The following is a 19,082-nucleotide window of genomic DNA, read 5'->3' as shown; positions in this document are numbered from 1 at the left end:
ATTCCTACCAACTCGATAATCCAGCACGTAATCCCTGTAAAATGGCGAATTCTTTATGTTGACATTTGAAAATAGCCAAGTTAGCTATTTCCCCATGCTTTCAGTCTTTCTGCTTAGCTAAGATAACTGGCTGCTTGTTGTAGCCAAATATTGACCCCACAGACATGAGAGTGCTATCGACATTCTCATGTAATTCTCCATCTGAATGCAAATTTTTTCTAAAATTAGGCAGGATTCTGTCAATTTAATGATTCAAGATTTTGATGTCTGTCGTTTCTTTTAATGTGGCGCTTTGTGTGTTAAGCAAATTCCCTCATCCACTGACCAAAAAAACCCTGTTCAAAGTCTGATCATTTTATTTTAAAAATGCATGGGACTTAGAACATTTTTGTGTGTCAAGTGACCAAGTAAAACCAAATGACGCTTGTTGCAGATGTGGGTTGGGAAGTGAAATGGTGCATTTACAGCACAGTGCGTTGAGACAAGTCAGCATAATCTTGCTTGTTTTGGCAGAAGCAGCAGAATCAGCAGGGGAATGCAAAACATGAATACAGCAGGGACTTCTGTGTATCCTGAGCCACAGGATATACACAGTTAAAGTGTAGAGTGTCCTCCTCTATGGTATAGTAGTAAAACAATGTCGTGTCTGCTGTTGTGGAAGTACGGCATGTGTTCTTTGCAATTCAGAGATACCATAGATGCAACTAGTTGTGATAGTAGGATGTCAACAATTGTTCACCCTCCTGAAGCGTCCTTGAGCAAGACACTGACTCCCTGACATCTCGGTGGGTTTCTCGGAACATTTCCAACAGCCCGAGCCATGCACCGCCGTGGTTCTACATTGACCTACTCCGTGCTAGCCCAAGCCTGCACCGCATCAGTGCGTGCTATATTTGGCGGGCAGGCGGGCGTACTGTAGGTTCGTTGCTTATCAGTGGCCCTGAAATCGGATCCTCACGTTTTCCATGACTTCTACGAATATGACAGCCTTTTTTCCATGGCCTGTCCACCCGTGGCACGCTGTCTCCTGTATTTTTAGTCGCTGTGTGAAACTGAAGGAACTCTTGAGAGGGGAAATCTAAGCATGGAGGGGGGTGAAGTCTGTGTGTTTTATGTGTGGGATTGTGTGCCCTTGTGTAGTTTGTGTGTGTATTCATCACAGACAAACACATTAACAGAGCTGTGGCGATGGCAGATGAGATTCTTCTTCCTGGCTGCACTCATTCTCTAGGTCTTACTTTTAGGTATATATTTAACTTTTGACACCGTACAGCCAGCAATAAAATGTTGATTCAAAGAGGCCGACGACACATGGGCAGGTGACTTTCAACAGGTGATTGAAATTTTTTTCTTAGGTGTGACACATTGGGTTTGAATGGCAGTTCATAAAATGCTGTTCCTTTTGTTTTTCTTGTTTTACTTCCTGGTTGCCAGGAGCAGGTCGGAGAGTCTGACCGGCAACACAACTCAGTCTGTTGAACCTACTTCAGACGGTGATTTATTACCTGCTCCCATTTTATGCTCCATAGATACTGGATCAGTCCTCCCTGGTAGGGAACAGACTGGCTCTGTAGTTCCATTTGGTGCACAGCAAGAGAACTTTAATCACCAAAAACACGCCATGCCCAACAAATGACAAATAATTGCACATTATTGCTTTAGATGATTGCTTTGCCGCTCCTGTTGGATTACAGTTAATGCTTGTAGGTGACTGACACTTTCCTTATGGTCAGATGGTAAAATGGAGGAGAACTGTGGGTTATTGTTACTTTCTCAAGTCAAATGACCTTCAGTTCAGATAATAGCGTCTGTATAATTGGTACATTGGCCGAGAGTCCCCATGCGCCTGCTGTTACTCACTGACTCTCTGTTATACCAATTAGTTTTAATTCAGCTTTATGGCGAGGGCTTCTGGCAGTGAAACCCACATGCCTTTCTTCTCACTCAAAATTTACCACCATTAACTGGACAAGGATCTTGTATAACACCTCTTGCATTAGTGCATTCTGCCAGCCTGAGTTGCATGTACAAGGGTACAAAAGAAGGCCACACACAAGATCCTGCATCTCATGACTCATCCCGACCAAAAGGCACAGTTTTGCTCAGATAATGGTTTTATTTTGGGTTGTGATGATGCATGACCTGCTTTTGCCATCTACGGATTTAGGGATGAAAAAAAACAACAACAACAAAAGCAAAGCTGGAGTGGCTGAAAAAAAACCTGGAGCTGGAGAGCTGTGAAGTGTGAGAGGTTTCGGATCTAGCCAGACTTTCATCATTTTAGTCAGTGCAGTACAAGCTTGAATGTGTTTCTGTGCTGGGTCTATTGGGTCCGTCTCTGTGTGGGGCCCTGTGGTTGGCAGGTTTCACGCTGTGGCACCCCATGGAGCCATGCTTCCTCCTGAATTCTCTCACTTTCAATCTCCTGACAGCTCTGTCTGTCCGTCTGTCTCCCACAGCCATAGCTGCCGACCCGTTCCTTCGTCATTTATTCCTTTTTAATCTCCTCTTCCTCTCCCTATCTGGTGTTGCCCCATGGCTGGTTTGTTATTATCCATCCCCCACCCCCAGTAAAGAGGATAAGGCTTGCGATTAATGCTAGGCTGGATAAAGCTGGAACTAGCCGTGTGAGAGAGGAGGGCCCGACGGACCCAGACTCTTTTGTTATTGGCTAAGCATGACATCATCCCTTTTGTGCGGCCACTGGCAGGCCGCGGGCTGGGCACGTGCAGACTGGCTGTGTGGTGTTAAAGGCGGCTCGCAGCTAACCCCTCACACACACACGCACACACACCATCCTCTCTACCCCCCACATGGCTCTGAGCATCGCCAGGAGCTGCATCAGCCAGCCAAGACAGCAAAGGACACCATTGTGGCTCTTTGTTGGGGAAGTGAATGCAGGAAGCGGGAGAGCAGCACTGAGGGTATTCATGGATGGCCTGCTGCCTCCGCCTCCTCCCTGGCTGCCTCCCGCCTCACATCCCATTGAGCACTAATAGCCTGCATCCCCCAAGGCGCTGCACTCACCCTCTTTCATAGAAGCGCCCAACGTTTCAGTTAACTGAGCTGAATGAACATCCATGACCAGCACAGCAGTAATCAAAATGCTGTCCTCTTTCTTCTCCCTTTCACATCCCATCCCTTCATAACCTCTTTATTTATGCTCTCTATTAATGTAGGTCAGAGAGAGCTGGATGTAGTAGGTTAGGTGGTGGTGGACCTCTGCTGGGAGAGGGATGGCACAGGCTTAGTTGGGAATGGGGCTTCCTCGTGCCTTTTCTGTCAGGCTGGAGGGCAGACGGCTGGTTTCTTGTCTTAAGCCTGGCTAATCCCTGCTGCTGTGGCGGGGACAGCCGGCCAGGCAGGCCTGACAGATGGACCAGAGGTTTTCACTCCCGGCAGCCGGCCTGGGGAAGCACCCTTCCTCCTGTATGCAGACATGGAGGCCAGACCTCTGATGAATGGGACCCAGAGTAATAGAGAAAATACAGCAGCCTACTCACAGAGATAGAAGTTACTCTTACAAGCTATCAGTGGAACGTAAATATTTATAACCACATGTATGTTTCAAGTCTTAGAAGTCTTAGTTGTGCAGTTTTTGTGGCAGAGGGCACAAATAGAGCATTACATTTGCTTGCGACTTTTTTTGACGTAAACCTAAATAAGTGATCTTAAATATGTGGATTTTTCCCCCCCTGTGTGTCCATGTAAAACTTTTTGTTTCCACCAACAAAAAGAAAAAGAAAAGAAAAATAGTGTCGACTGGATCAGGAATCAGTCTGATACTACAATCAGAATCAAAAAAGTTGAATCAGTGAAGCCCTTTTTCCGTTCCCTAGTTGGGGACTGATCTTTTTGGCTGTTGACCTAAAAATGCTAGTGATGCAGCTTTGAAACAGTCAGTCAATGAATAAACAATAAACAGAAAGATTTCTAAAATAATTATTTCAGTCATTTATCAAGAAAAAAAAAGAAACATTCTATGTGACGATTTCCTGCTTCCCTCTGTTTTGTCATGTTGTAAAGCAGGGCTGCTCAATATGGTATATCACAATTGCGATATGATCATAATTAGTGGGAATGATGATTTTTGCGTCTAATACACACACTTCACTATTGTGAATTGAGTACTGGTTGACTGGTTGGATTAAACAAGCAATTTGAGGACATCAATACTGGCTGAGAGTACTTATAATGCTCATTGTGACAGATTTTCTGCTGTTGTACTGCATAAACTAAAAGGTTAATTGAAAAAAAAAAATCAGCAGGTTAATAGTAAATAAAGATAATTGTTAATTCGCCCATACTCTTATGCTCCACTATTAGTATCATGCCTCTATGACAGCTGAATAGCTCTTACATAGCTAATTATTCGCCCTGGTCTTTACAGTAAAGTCCTACATCTGGATTTGCATTCTAGTATGACTTCCAGTGTTGTTTACCAGCATATTTGTCTTGATCATGAACAGTAGCCCAATTTTTGTTTGGTACAATGGCCTATGAACCTATATGATCTTAACTATTAGGAGTGGCTGAGTGTCCTGCTGCCTTGCACAGGGGCAGACTGCAAGTGACCGATGCAGTGCAACACTTGCTATGAAGCAGCTCTCCATATGTTGTGTTTATCTTCCTTGGAGGGGCGCCGGCTGCAATGATACATGATGGGAAACACATGGATAATTGCGCAGTATCGAGGGCGAGTATTCCTGCGATTGGGAATAAACAAACTAAGACGGCATGATTTTGATTGATGTGTGATCAAAGTGTCAGGCACAGGGCAAAGACATTGGTCATGTCTTTGGAGAACACTGTGCAGTTTGCATAATGGTTTTGTCCTGAACAGAGAAGTTTCCAGAAACTACGGGGCAGTGTTACAAAATGAAGGACAACCCATGAGTGTTTCATGTGTCATCTGCCTTGACAGTAGCACCAAAACTGAGAATTTAGTTGATGACTCACTGTGTGGATTGTTTCCCAGATTAGCCAGAGGGCAAATTCAGGGAATTTTTTGTACGTTTCATTCACATTTTTCCTTTTGCCAAGTTCAAACAAAGACGATGTAGGTGGTTTTTCCTCCAGAGCCGGATATGTCATGTGTTTGCTTTGATGAGGTCATGGCATGAATCATTGTTTGCTTTAAAGATCCTACTGTTTGACATAAACACACACTCACACTGTATATAGTTACAGGCATAACTTACTGCACCATGAGGCACTGTAGAAGTAACGTTTATGTAAAAATGTATTTTTAATTCATGGATGTAAATGAAAGATGGAGGGAATGATTCATAGTTGATTTGCGGATATGAAATGTGGCTTTCATTATATACAAAGTGAGGAGGATGACGTCGTATAACCGGATCTGCAGCATGCATGTGGTCTTTATAGGCAACAGTTTAGTCTGTGTGTGTGAAACAGACAGGGAGATAGACAGAGAAATTGTATACTAGTATGTAAATGTTTACAGGCATAATTTAGATCTGAAGATTTCACACAATGTTTTATATCTTTTTTTGAATGCAACGCACAAAAAAACATGAACCTTATATAAAACAAGACGTAATCTACCGGGTGTTGACAAACTGATTTTTTCCACCCGTTGTCCCGGGGCAGGTAGTAGAATATTAAATGAGTGTGAGAATTAGACATTAAAAGAGCACAAAATACAAAGCTAGCTGATAAAAGTATACAAGCACATTCATGCCCACATCCTAAAATCTTAAATACAGCCCCACAACTCCCATGGATGTGTTAAAGGTGCTCTGACATTCAGGGTTGTGAGGGTGTGGTCAGATCATGTGACCACATCTCTGAAATAATCAGTGATGACCTCACACTGCACATGCACAGAGACATCAGGGACTTTCACCACCCTGCCACATCTTCACTTCCTTGTTTGAAACACGCACACACACACACACACACACACAGACTGTGCTGTGATACTGTATTTTTGAGGGCTTTCCACCAGTGACATGAATTCCCTAACTCTGAAACTTCGAGAACATGAGCCTGTTACATAAACCCACAGCCATGAACTACTTTGTATTTGGTCCTCATAAGGGTAGAAGTACAGGGACTCTGTGACCCACACATCACACCTACACACATGGAAGTGGCAGCTGCCAGTGCCAGTCAATGACATCATCTGGCCCCAGGGTGGTATCTTTACAGCGGCGAGTGGTATATGTCACACCCTGTGTGTTTCTTAAACTGACAGATCAACTGCTAGGAGAGGTCGCTGCCTGTTGCAGCGGTCCTCGATTAGTATGTAATGTACTGAATGTGGAGTCAGGTGTTGTATTTTTGGGGGAGGTCAACCATAAACCAGATTGACATAATAAAGCTAATAAAAATGTGCCTTCAAATCCAGTAAAAATATGTGAATGCAGTGGTTTAATGTCCAGAATTTTCTGAAGTTGGTGAATCGCTGCAAGGGCAGAAGGTCTTAAGGTTAAAAAAAATGCTGACATCAAAAATGCACAGTGCATTTCCTTTTCCTGTGTCTACTCTTAGGCTCCATATAGTCACAGTCTGAGCTGAAAACGCTGCTAGTTGAAGCGAGTTCATAGCGTGGTCTTCTGTGGGACATCCCGGAGAGGACACACTGAGAGGACCCAGGCTGCGCTTCAGGAATGTGGGGCCATTTTTAGGCTGTTTGTGCTGATGTTGTGTCACAGGCCAGTTCACACACAAACACACATACTGCAGCGCTCAGCACTGACCTTGTCGCTGGTCAGTAGCACTGATGAGTTCAGGGGAAACCATGTTTCACTTTCCTACACAAGCTCTTAGCGGGGTGTATGTTTTTTCCCAAGCTTCCTCTAATCTATGCTTCATGGTGTGTGTGTGTGTGTGTGTGTGTGTGTGTGTGTGTGTGTGTGTGTGTGTGTGTGTGTGTGTGTGTGTGTGTGCACACGCACAGACTGTCTCTCCAGAGGAGCATTGACAGTAAGGCCGAGCCTAGACTCGCAGCCTTGTTTTCCTCTCGCTGCTTGTGTGTTTCATAACACGGGGTCAGTAAGAAACATGCAGAGACTTCGGTCTCCTGCCCAACACTTTCACTTTTGCTCCTTTACACTCACATTTCCCTTTTTTCTCAGTTCAAATAATTAGCCCAAATGAACACACTTGACCTACTGTATTTCTTGCTGTCTCCCTCTGCAAATGTCAGGAGAAAAACAGCCTCTCCCCCTGTGTTTATGTCCTGCTGTGATGCCAGCCTTCACATCCTTTAGCGAAAGCTTGGGTGCAGCAGGATCATAGCATTTGTTCTGCCAGTGCCACCTTCTGTCCCTCCCTGCACCCTCCTCCCTCTCACCCCCTCTCGATACATCTGATCATCTTCCTGCCTCAGTCTCTTCTCTGATCCCCTTCTCAGGCTTCTGTTCCCCCTTTTTTCCTTACATCCCTCGGGTTATTCCCACACTGTTCCCCTCTCTCCATGGCCCCTCCTTTTTCCTTCTCGCTGCCAGCGGCATTCCTTGTTTACCTGCAGTGAACATGCGTCAGAGCGCCTGGCCCAGTACAGTAGGAGCAGTGATGCTGTAGCACTGCAGAGGGATGAGGGATCTGTACTGCTGCTGCAGTCCGACAGCCAGCCCCACACTCCCTCGGGTCGTTGACCTCTAACACTGCAGCAAACTTTATGCATATCACATACTGAGCTGGAGGTGTAGCTTTAGCTTCAGGCAGAATCTTAGCAGATAGTATCATACTATTTTCACTATCATGCATACACCTTTGAAGCAGAGATCTGTCTGACAGTAGCAGGCTGATTAATAATTCTATTTTACAGCAGCACTCATTTTATGTTTTCGCCCTAGAAGTGAAACTCTTTGCACAGCTGACAAACAAGACCTTTGAATATGTTGTACAGTGTGTTTGTGTGTGTATTTCTCCATGTATGTATAGTTAAAGGCCTGTAATCCTGAGATCAGGCTCCCAAATTAGATCTGATCCCATTAGGATCATTAGCCAAAATTATCCATGGTTAGTAAACATGGAGGGCGGAGAGGATTTAAAACAAAGAAAGAGAGGCATGAAGATGAACATGCTATGGACAGATAAAGATTAAGATGAGGTTTAACACTGTGTGACCTCGTAAGGCATCATAGGTGTGTCATCTAAATATCTTAAAGACTAGAAAACAAGTTCCTTTAAATTACCCATGCTTGAGGCTACAGATCAGTGTTTCTGCCACAGCTTTTCATACATTTATGTCAGTATTGGTTCTGGATCCAGGCAGGCAGAGCTAAGCTGGGTGTAACTGGACCAGAGACTGACTGACCTTGTGCTGTCTAAATCACCTGCATGGCTGTCTGGCCAGGCGCCCCACTACAGCTGCTCTTTGAGCAGAAGCATAATCAGACACACTCTGTGCACACTGTGTCGCTGTGTGTACCATGAGCCATCATCAGCAGCGTGCCTTTCAGCGTACAGAGAGTGAAGAAGAGATGGTAGCACGCTAGTGAAAGTGCAGTTTTGCCTGGAAGCTAGCGGCTATTCAGTGGCACGTTTTAGATGAGGATGGTGTTAAGGTAAACAAAGAAATGTAGTGGGTTGTCCTGTCTTGTCCTCGCCCCCCTCCATCTTCTGTTTCCCCTCCACCACCTGCCCCTTTTTTCTCGCCTCAGTTTTCTCCTCTTCCCTGACTCCCTTCTTTTTTCCTCTTGCGTTTTTCTCCATCTCGTCTCCATCTCTCACTGCCCCGCTACACCACTACCCCCACCCTCTTCATCTTTCCCTTCCGCTCGCCCTGCTTCCTCCTCCCTCTCTCCTCTCCTGTCCAGTGGCGATTCAATGATGCAGTGATTCATAGCTGCAGTAGGTGCTGCCTGACGGTCATGTGACCAAAGCCTGCCTGACAACATGGGGAACAACACAGCCTGGGCTGGTGTGTGTGTGTGTGTGTGTGAGGCACATGCACAATGCTCGCACTCTCTCGTGCAAACACACACACACATTCACACAGGCGTCACACCGGCGCATGCTCACATCCCCTCATCTTTTATCACCATCTGATACAAACAGCATCACAGTGGTGCATTGATGGATGCCCACACCCTTCGCCGCGTCTCCAGCTTTCATAATTTTACGGATATCACCACCAAACGACCCTCTCAGCAGTATCTGCACAGTAAATATTGCAGTCACAGTTGTATAGTGCAACACTCAGCCCTAATGCATTATTTATAATCCTATGCTTTATCCCCATAACTAACTCTAGAATCACCTGTAGTTCATCCTGCTTACTGTTGCAGTCTCTGGCACCTTGATGAAGCCAATGTTTACTGTCAACTCCCAGTGGTGTGTTTGAGAGTTCATTGTGTTTTCCTTATTGCTGCTTCCTGGTGTATATTAAGAGCAGCAGAGCGGCCAAGTGTTTGGGGAAACTATCAGACAGTTAAAGGTTTGAAATCAAATGCAATTGGAACTCAGCCCAGATGCAATTTTAGGCTCACTCGTTCTGACAAACTATATATGTTTGATGTACAGTACTGTACTGTTCTCTCTGTGTGTGTGTGTGTATGTGTGTGTGTGTGTGTGTGTGTGTGTGTGCGTGTGTGTGTGTGCGTGTGTGTGTGTGTGTGGAGATTCTCACAATTCCAGACTTATTAACAGACCTTCCCTTGTTGTTACTGGAAGCATAGCAAACTTTCCACAGTAACACAGAAGAACATCAACTCTCTTCTCTTCTTTGTTGTTTATCTTTTGTGCAGGTGGAGTTGGGCAGGAAGCAGGAAGTGGTGGTTTATGACCAGAGCTCCAAAGAGGCGGGGCATCTGTCCAAAGATGGCTTCATGCATATTCTCATGGGAAAGTTGGAGGGCACCTTCCACAAAGTCTCCCTGCTGACTGGTATGTGAGAGTGAGAGGAGCATGAATGTGATGACGGTGGTGGTGTTTTTCTTTCTTCTTTCTTTTTATGTGTTTTGTTTTTTTTATGTGTTTTATGTTGTTTCTCCTCCTGCACATTGGGCAGGTGTGCCTCTCTTTATCCCCCCTGCCTAATTTGAGTGTAGATGTCATTACACAGGTTGCTCAGCAGATGTCACTGATGAGCACAAGTGTTCATCTCCTCAGTCATGTTGTACTGGTTCCTGATCTCTTAACTGACTGTAAGACTTTTTGAGCTATATGTGGAGAAGGAAAGGAGAGGAGAAAGAATAAAAGCATGCAGCCTGAATATGAAGCCTCTCCGATGACTCTTTGATGTTTAAGCTTCCCTGGAGTCGTTCTCCTACCCAGCATCGCTGAAATAAAGCTGAAGCTTAACTTCAATCCTCTGGCCTTATTTACCACAGTTATTATCCTGTCATAGTGTCCACTAAGCACACTAAGACTTATAATTGAGCCCCAGCAAGACTGTTAATAGCCTCATTGAGTTAATAACATCTCGATTGCGGTGGCTGCAGCTTTTTAAGGGACGACATTGTACACCCATCCACCAGCGGAGGCTTATGAACCCGTCCCAAATGTGTCAGCGCAGAAAGGACAGCGTAATCTGCCTCAGTCAGGATTGGAAATGAGACGGCAGAGGCATGCTGTTCAGGCAAATCTCTGCTCTCCTCTCTGCATCCCCACATCTCCATTCTTCTTCTCCTCTCAGTTCTCTGCCTCTGCTGGGAGATTAGCGCTTTTTCATGAGTCATTCATCAATTAGTCACAGTCACAGAGATGTGCTGAGGACATGCTTGGGCTGGGCACACCCGCATATACTGTACGCACACACACAACCATGCTCGATATCGCACACACACACAGACACACACACACACACAGGCTGATTGTCTCTGAAAGCCAGGATTTTCCTCCTCAGCTTTTCTGATCAGCCATCACACCCCTCTTAATGAAAGACCCCTTGTCAGCGATTCCCTCCTCTTTCTCTCTATCAGTCTCCTCAGCTCACTCTTGCTGTTTCTTCAGGAAAAAAAAAAAGAGGAATCACACTTCTTCCATTTCTGTCCCCGCTTTTCTGCTGTTTCCACGACAACAGTGGCAGAGAATATTCCCCAGAAGGACTCAGCCAATGGCGTTGGCTGTTGTTTGGGTGGTTGTATTATTGGGGTCAGTGGAGCTAGCAGCCTCCGTCTGTGCATACTTGATGTTTATGTGCGTATGCGTGTATGTGGGTGGGCAGATGGGGGGGCATTGCGTGTACACGTTTGCATGCATTCGTGCCTGCACACATTTGTGCAGGATGACGTGTGAATTAGTGCTGCAGGATACGCTTGTGTGTCAAAGCAAGCTGCATGAGAGGGATGGCAGGCAGAGGAGACAAGAACAGGAAATGGTTGCCAGGGACTTTTTAAAGCTTTTGAACTTAATTAATTTTCATAAGGAGACAAGATGCTGATTAGAACATGCATGGGCAAGGGTGTATTAATTCTGGGTGTCAGTTCTTTGTCCTGTCTTTTTTTTTTAATTAACAAAAGCAAGGAGCCTGTGATCTAAAAGCACAGACATGTCTTCCTGTACTGCACACCAAGAATTCATGGGCTCTACTTCAGAGCCTGCACTGGTACAAAGTGTGTGTGTGTGTGTGTGTGTGTGTGTGTGTGTGTGTGTGTGTGTGTGTGTGTGTGTGTGTGTGTGTGGAGCTGGGGGCAACACCAGCTATCTGACAGCAGAGGGAGTGTACTGAGGAGGCTCAGAGGTCAGGGGTCACCTCGAGCTTACAAAGATAGAAGGTTTTTAGCATCTTGCTGCTCAAATGTTTAGTCCATTTACAGAACTGATAGTTATTTATCAAGCAAAAAAGTCAAACGAACTCACAGTTTTCTATTCGATGCTTGTCTCTGTTTTCTGTCGTCGTTAATTTAATATATTTTATGTTTAGACTGTTTGTGGGACAGAACAAGTCGTTTGAAGATGTCACCGTGGGCTCTAGAAAACAGTTTCTTTTTCCTTCCTTCCTTTTTCCTCTGTCTTTCCCCTCATTCCTGGCTTCACTTGGCTTTACTCCTCCTCCCACATTCTTAACGATTCAAGGTACTCCAAAATTGCAAACAGTAATCCTCCTCCCTCTCTTTCTCCCTTTCCTCCTCCTCCTCATCCTCTTCTTCATCTTCCTTCTCTGCCCTCCCTCTCCCCCTACCTTCCTCTTTTCCACCTCTCCCCCTGCCCCTCTACTGAGCCTCTGATTTATGATTCTAATAATTCCTGCGATGACTTCATATCTGACTGACGACTTATTTTCAGCCTCACGTATGCAGACCACACACGCACAGCGCACACCGTAACATTGCTGCAAATCAAGTGAAGGGTAACGCGAGTGGAAGGGGGGAGAAGGGAGGGTCAGATAGAGAGATGAAAAGAAAAGAATCCATAAATGGGATGGACAGGGTGAATAAAAGAATAATTACTGAGCTTGCTGTCTGAGGGGAAGAGGATTTTCTGCCTTAACTGTTACTTATGCAGAATCTTGCCAAAGAGAGATTAGGGCACAGGCTTGCAGAGACACACTTCTCTAAAGTGGGTTTATGTTTTTCATGTTTTAAAGCTAAACTTTAATGATTTAAACTTTCCATAAACTCTGGGAATTGATTGCAGGAAAGATTTGGCAGAAAGGCTGCTTGAATGACTTGTTACACAACCTTAGCACATGTTCGGGCAGCGTATTGATCTACAAACAACTGGTGACTCCTATTAGGTTTCTGTCCATTCACTAAATAATCAATAACTCAGAAAGCTCACCACTTCCTACATGTGGATGATGTCATGAGGCAAGCCATGTCCCAGTAGAGCCATTGTTTTTGTGAATGAGACAAGTAATCGGTGGCTCTGCCCCCGTGTTTAGTTTGAAACGTACTGTATATTCACGCAGGATGTGGTGGTGGCGGCAGTTGGAAAATGTTTATCTGACATGCATGTGTCTGTGTAGGTTGTGCGCATGCTTGTGCGTGCGCCCGTGTTTGCCTTATTGCTTCATGGCCTGTGTGAAAGTGTTTGTGAGAAACATGTCTCTCGGAGGACAAGTCATATTTTTACCACAGCTATGATCTCACCCAAATGGAGCTCAGGCTGATGTGTCTTGCCTTTTTCAGAGTCCTGACTTTGTGTGTGATCGTGCGTGTTTGCGTGTGTGTTTTTTTTGTCGAGGAGGAGAACATCGCTCGGTTGGAGCCAGCTGCCTCCCAAGTGGGTCTAAATTTTGCGTGTTTCCCACCAATCTGCAGCACACAGCCAAACCAAAGGCAACGCTGCCAGCTAGTGAGTAGCTAGGTGGTATGTTAGCTGATTCCAACTGCGTGGCTGTGTCATTCGTCACATCGGCTCTGATGTAGGCCTGCCAGGATGAAATGTTTTGATGTTGGCCTGTGAACCCTATGTTCTAGTTTTAGCAGAGGAAGCTTCAGAGACAGAAAAGAAAGAGAATAATAGTCACAAAGGGAAGAGAGAGAAAAGAAAATGTAGAATATGCACTCATTTTCTGCAGATGAAAACAGGGTTGGATAATGCTTTCAAGAAGATGGGAGGAGGTGATAAAAATGACAATGCATTTTATTCATAGCGCACATGTTTCGTTGAAGTACCTTGAAAAACTGATAACAGGAAATAAGTACAGCAGGAAAATAGAACAAGTGCAAAAGAAGATTATAGAAGGGGCTGACAGGAAATGGAAAGTTGGGTCATGAAAGAGGAAATGAAGGTGTTGGGACAGGAATGCAGGTGCAGGTGTGTATTTCACCCATCTAATGTGTGTGTGTATGTGGAGTTTGCAGATGTGCAAGACTGCTCCTAATCTTCCCTAGCGCCATCTGCCAGTGTTTTTTCGCTGGATTACTAAAGCGTCACACGACTGGGTCAAAGCGGGAGAGCGAAAGGAGAGAAAAGGGCCGCACAAGGAAATGAGACGAGGGATGGCGGCCCATGCCAGACGTGTCTAGATGCCCTGCACTGCATGTACAGGACATCCCAGAACTGACTTAACTCACATTTACCAATCATCACTAATTATGAGTACCAAAACAATGAGTTATTCAACGGAGCAGTCTTTAAAGACACCACCTTGGGTTCTTTGAAAGTGTGTTTTCACCTTTTTCTGACACTTATAGACTAAATGATTAATCATCAAGGTAGCATGTCCACAATGTGTACAACCCAGAGTCCAAAAAAGCTGGGAAGCTGTGTAAAATATGAATAAAACAGACTTTAGTCATTTGCTAATCCTTTTTGACATATACTCAACTGAAAACAGAACAAAGACAATATATTGAATGTTTTACCTCGTTAATTTCAATCTTGAAACACATGATTGGATAAAGGATATTTTTGCATGGGCACAGACAACACAGTTGTCTTTAAAAAGTTCATTTGCAAATGATTGCAAATTGATTGATTTTATTTACACTTTACACAGCATTTTTGGACTCTGGGTTGTGAGCAGGAATGTAGATCTGACCTCTGACTTCTACCTGCTGTGGATCAGCTAAACAGGCTTGGTGAGATTTGAGCTGTGTGACATTCCATGCTACGTACTAACTAAGTCTAACCAGGTTTTGAGTGTGTTGTGCTGTCACACTGAAAAGAAGTTCAGTTCAGTTTCAAATTTAGCTATAATTGCATACTAACATCACTTAATTTCTGAGTACTGTATCAGTAGCGTATCTTTCCTAGATGTTCACAACTGGGAAAAAATGCTTCTTTTTTTTTGGACTGCGATGAGACTGAAAACATGAAAATAAAGGGTTTCACTTTTCAAAGTATCTGAAGTTTGATTGATATGTCATTTCTTGTATTACTGAAAAACAGTACACTGTGATGGATAATATATGGTACATTCTGTAGTATTAGCACGTAGTATGTAACTGAGACACAGTTTTGGTTTTTAAAGGTTAGCATGCTGGCTCCCACGCTGTCAGCCTGCCAGCTCAGTGCAAAAGTACACAGGATGAGACATGACGATGACACACTGATGAGAGGTATTAGGAGATGAAAGGTGCCTCTCTCTCATTTTCTTTTGCTTGCCCTCTCTCTCGCTCACACTCGCTAAAAACACACACAGGAGCTGCTGTGTAGCCAGGGGCTTTGATGAGATCAGGTTAGGGTGTGACTGCACAGACAGAGGTACAAAGGTCAACTCAGTTATGTGTCATTCTTCTGTGTAGTTATACAATGGGGCGGCGGCCCCTGTGCATGAGTGCGTGCGTGCGTGCGTGCGTGCGTGCGTGCGTGCGTGCGTGCGTGCATCTGTGCGTGCGTGCATCAACATCAGAGGGGAGCTGAAGAAGTGAGGTAATCGTGGGAGGCCGAACCTCACAATGCAGCCGTTCACAGAGACATTCCAATGAGCTACATAAGGAGGTCTGTTTGTGTCAGTGTGCATGTGTGTTTTTGTCCGTGTGTGCGCATGTCTGCATGAATATGTGCATATGAAGTAGTGTGTGCACGCGCATGAGGCAATGTATGAGAGTGCGTGTGTGAGAAAAAGGAAAAGACAAAACAAGGAGGAGGAGAGCTATTGAGGAGATGAGGTAATACTCCTCATTTCATCCTGTGTGTGTGTGTGTCTGTGTGTCTGTGTGTTCATTTGGCTACATTTATGTGCATTCATGTGTCTGTCAGTCAGAGTGTGTGTGTGGTCGGAGGGCTCATTTAGTGAGACAGGCCGTCATGCTGACCTGTGCTGTGTTTGTCAGTCTCCTCCGAGCTGAAAGTCTCGCTTTATGGTTTCTTCTTCTCCTTCTGGAGCCCAGCAGGAAGTCTCCACCTCCTGAGGAGAGAAAGCCGCCAGCATCTCCGCCAGAGCACACACAAAAAACACGTGCGTGCACACCTGCAGAGTGGTGAAGTGCAAGTGTGTGCGGGATGCTGCGGCGGACGCGCATCACAAATTTTATGTGATTAGAAACGGCGAAACGTGAAGAAAGCTTCGTTTTGCTGCTGCCCTTAAACGTTTTTGCAGAAAATGCGTTCTCTTGATGGCCCAGAGTGCCGCCTGCACCTCGAGTAGCTGCCAACAGCGCCATCTCAAGTCCCTTTAGGGCCAAACAGGACCATGGATATACATAGATACCTGTGTGATGGAGATCAGGTTGTCATGATCTCTGTGCCTCCAGGTGTGTTGTGATTGGCCACAGTGCAGGTCAGAGAGGTTGCACATTAATTATGCTTGTGCGCCATATTCTCCCTTCCCCTGTCCTTTCCTCTCTCCACCTTTTCCGTCACCCCTCTCTCTCCTGTCTCGCTTAACCTCCTAACCTGCCCTCTCTGCACCTCCTTGCGACCTCCCTCTCGCCCCTCTCTGCCTCCCCCTCCATATGACCCCTCTCCATTACGCCGTGGGGAGCTCCAGCAGATCAATGATTTCATTGAGAAGGAGCCAGTGGTGCCATTAGGAGGTGAGCTCACCTTCCCCGGGGGGATCTGACACATTATTCTCAATGACCTCGTCTTCCTCTCTGTCCCTCCTTCCATCTCTCCTTCAGCCCCTTCACCTTCCGCCCCTATTTCTTCCCCTCTTTCCCCTCCTCCTCCTCCTCCCTCTCTCCTCTCTTCTGTTTCACGGTGCTGAGAACAGAGCGCTATTTTTAGGGCCAGACTCCTGCGGTCGTCACATCTGGCGCCAGTGGCCTCGGTGCTCTCACCCTGGCCTGTAGATACACAAACACACACAAGGACACACACACACACACACACGCATACACACAAGCCGCACCCCAGCACCAAGGGAGCACAAAGGTCGGAGAAAATGGCCTACAAAAATATCTATGACATCACCTGCTTGCTCTGAAAAGTGTTACAGACTTTGAGAAGCCTCGGAGCTGCAGGGTGACATAATGCTCTGTTTTTCTGCAAACAGTCACTCTGCAGGTATGTAATGAGCTCCGTTTTTAGGCTCACACCTTGATGAAGCATTGTGCAAATGCTTGACTTGCACACACTCCTGCAAGCGAGCAAATGCATGCACATATGGACAGACTCACAAACACACACACATAATATGGTAACAGGGCCCAGAGGAGGCCTGTGCTGAGTTTTATGTAACAATGTTCTGTTTCTGCCAGTGTTCTCACCCCCTCCCTCGTCTGTCTCATTGGCCTCACATGATGAGCTTGATGTCATTTTCCCCTTCTTTCCCTCAAAACCGGAGAACAAAAACAGGCCAGCTCGCGCGCATGTGTGCGCGTGTGTTTACGCATCTGTGTGTGTGTGTGTGTGTGTGTGTGTGTGTGTGTGTGTGTTTGTGTGAGCTGTTGCCAAATGTTTCCACCATGACGTGATCTCACTGCTCTGCTTGCCTCCTGCTCCTCTTCCCCTTCTCCTCCATCACTCAGAGTCTCTTGCTGGCTCGGATGGGCCACACACACACACACACACACTCTATCATGCAAAGAATGAAAAAATATATTTTTTCCCAGTTGCACGAATAGGAGAAATTCCAAGTTTTGTGGATAAAGATTAGAGCTCAAGACATCAGTACAGACACACACACACACACACACACACACGCACAATATTTAAACTTAGATATGTTTCAAAAGAAAGTGACTACCATTACTGTTAATATCTTACTGTATTGTACACATACAAAATGAACAACATGTATTATTATGTCCTCAAACTCAAGATATCAGTATAAATTGACCATAACTCAAAATGAATTCACCATTCACAGAAAGGCAAGTCTTAGTTATGCTGCATAGTTCCCTGAAAATGTTGTAACTCGACACTTTTGTATATTATGACACAGTTATGTTAATGAAATGACTAAATAACTTGAGTGAGCATATGATGCATGAAAGGTGAATACTGTGCTGCAGCTTTAGTACTTTAGGACACATTAGATACTTGAGTTTGTTTCAGGATGTTGTGGAGCATCTGGAAAACATGACCGTTAAATAAGAAAATTCAACAGTCACGTGACAACCTAGATTAAATATGCATAATATCCTGGTTTCTTGTCCTACAACATGTAGTTCACTTGCTTTATAATAAATAAAGCTTGAGAAGAAATCTGTGGGGCTGTGCTAGTACCACATTGCCCTAAATACTTCTACCATGGTTGTTTAAGGTGCTTTGTGTATACAGTCCATTCACAGTGCATACCTTCTGGCTCCTGCTGCGTTTAAAATCTATCAGGAGGCCTTTTGAACATCCCAACCCGCCCCTGTCGTGCTTTCATCCAGCATGGAATAAAAATAGTTTGTTTAAACTGTTACCTAGGCAGTGTCAACACATCAGGTCAACAGGAGCTGAAGCTGAACAGCGTGCTAACCCGGGGCCGGTTTCTCCGTGCTACGCCCCCATCAGCACCTCATAACTCGAACCTCACCGTGAATTTGGGCCAAGCGCTCCGTAGTTCGGTTGCTGCGCCATCAGTTTGCCGCTGCAGCGTTTATCCTGATGACTCTGACACACATGTGGAGTGGAAATTTCCAAAGGCAGGAGAAAAGGGAAAGGAGTAGCTGAAAATTATGCTAGTTTATCCTACCCAGAGCTGGCCCGCTTCCACCAGATTCCATTCATGCTCGGACTGCCCACTGCCGCTCCTGTCGTAGCGTCATTCCCTGGAACAATGGTGATTCCTGTTTATCACCATGCTGACTTTGATGCTCTTAATCTCTGGCATACCACGGTGCTGCTTCCTAATTTACCTGATCGGTTACCATTTATATATATTTTTCTCGGCTGTTTTAATCAGATTTAGACAGCAACACTGCCGTGTGGATGAGGCTCTATTTCTTGGCAGGCTTTCCAGTTGTGTTACAGCATGAGAGGATCTATTTTCATGTGCAGTTCACTAACAATTTTAGAAAGACGGGGGGATTTTCTTCCCCGTGCTCTTTGGCACAGGTGTAGACTAGCTGCCTGTAGCAGAGCCGAGAGTTTGAATCCTCGGCGGTTTCACACTTTTCCTGGTAGGTACACAGACTTGTAACAGAGGTCTTATTACCGTAAATACATGCTGACCGCACACAAACTTTTGGGCCGGACCTCTGGGGCTGCCGCTGCTTCCTGATAAAGGCGGGAGATTTTCCGTCGCCATGGCAACAGGCTAATTTTGGAGTTCCAGGCAAGTCCGAGGCCCCAGATTGAGGAATGCAACAGTTTGTGATGATTCCCGGTCCTCCTGA

General features: G+C 45.3%; 1 protein-coding gene across 2 annotated transcripts in view; it reads left to right on the top strand.

The window, feature by feature from the left end:
• dusp8a (dual specificity phosphatase 8a) overlaps nt 1-19,082 on the top strand; it is a 45,549-nt gene that overhangs the window by 8,046 nt on the left and 18,421 nt on the right. For both annotated transcript variants that reach the window (XM_041939845.1, XM_041939846.1), the window contains exon 3: nt 9,723-9,861. In XM_041939845.1, the coding sequence (XP_041795779.1) occupies nt 9,723-9,861 (139 nt within the window). The remainder of the gene's footprint in view (nt 1-9,722; nt 9,862-19,082) is intronic.

This window comes from Chelmon rostratus, chromosome 6 (genome assembly GCF_017976325.1).
Source record: "Chelmon rostratus isolate fCheRos1 chromosome 6, fCheRos1.pri, whole genome shotgun sequence".
Lineage (NCBI taxonomy): Eukaryota > Metazoa > Chordata > Actinopteri > Chaetodontiformes > Chaetodontidae > Chelmon > Chelmon rostratus.
Note: the sequence above shows the minus strand (reverse complement) of the source record. Positions and strands in the feature narration are given on the sequence as shown.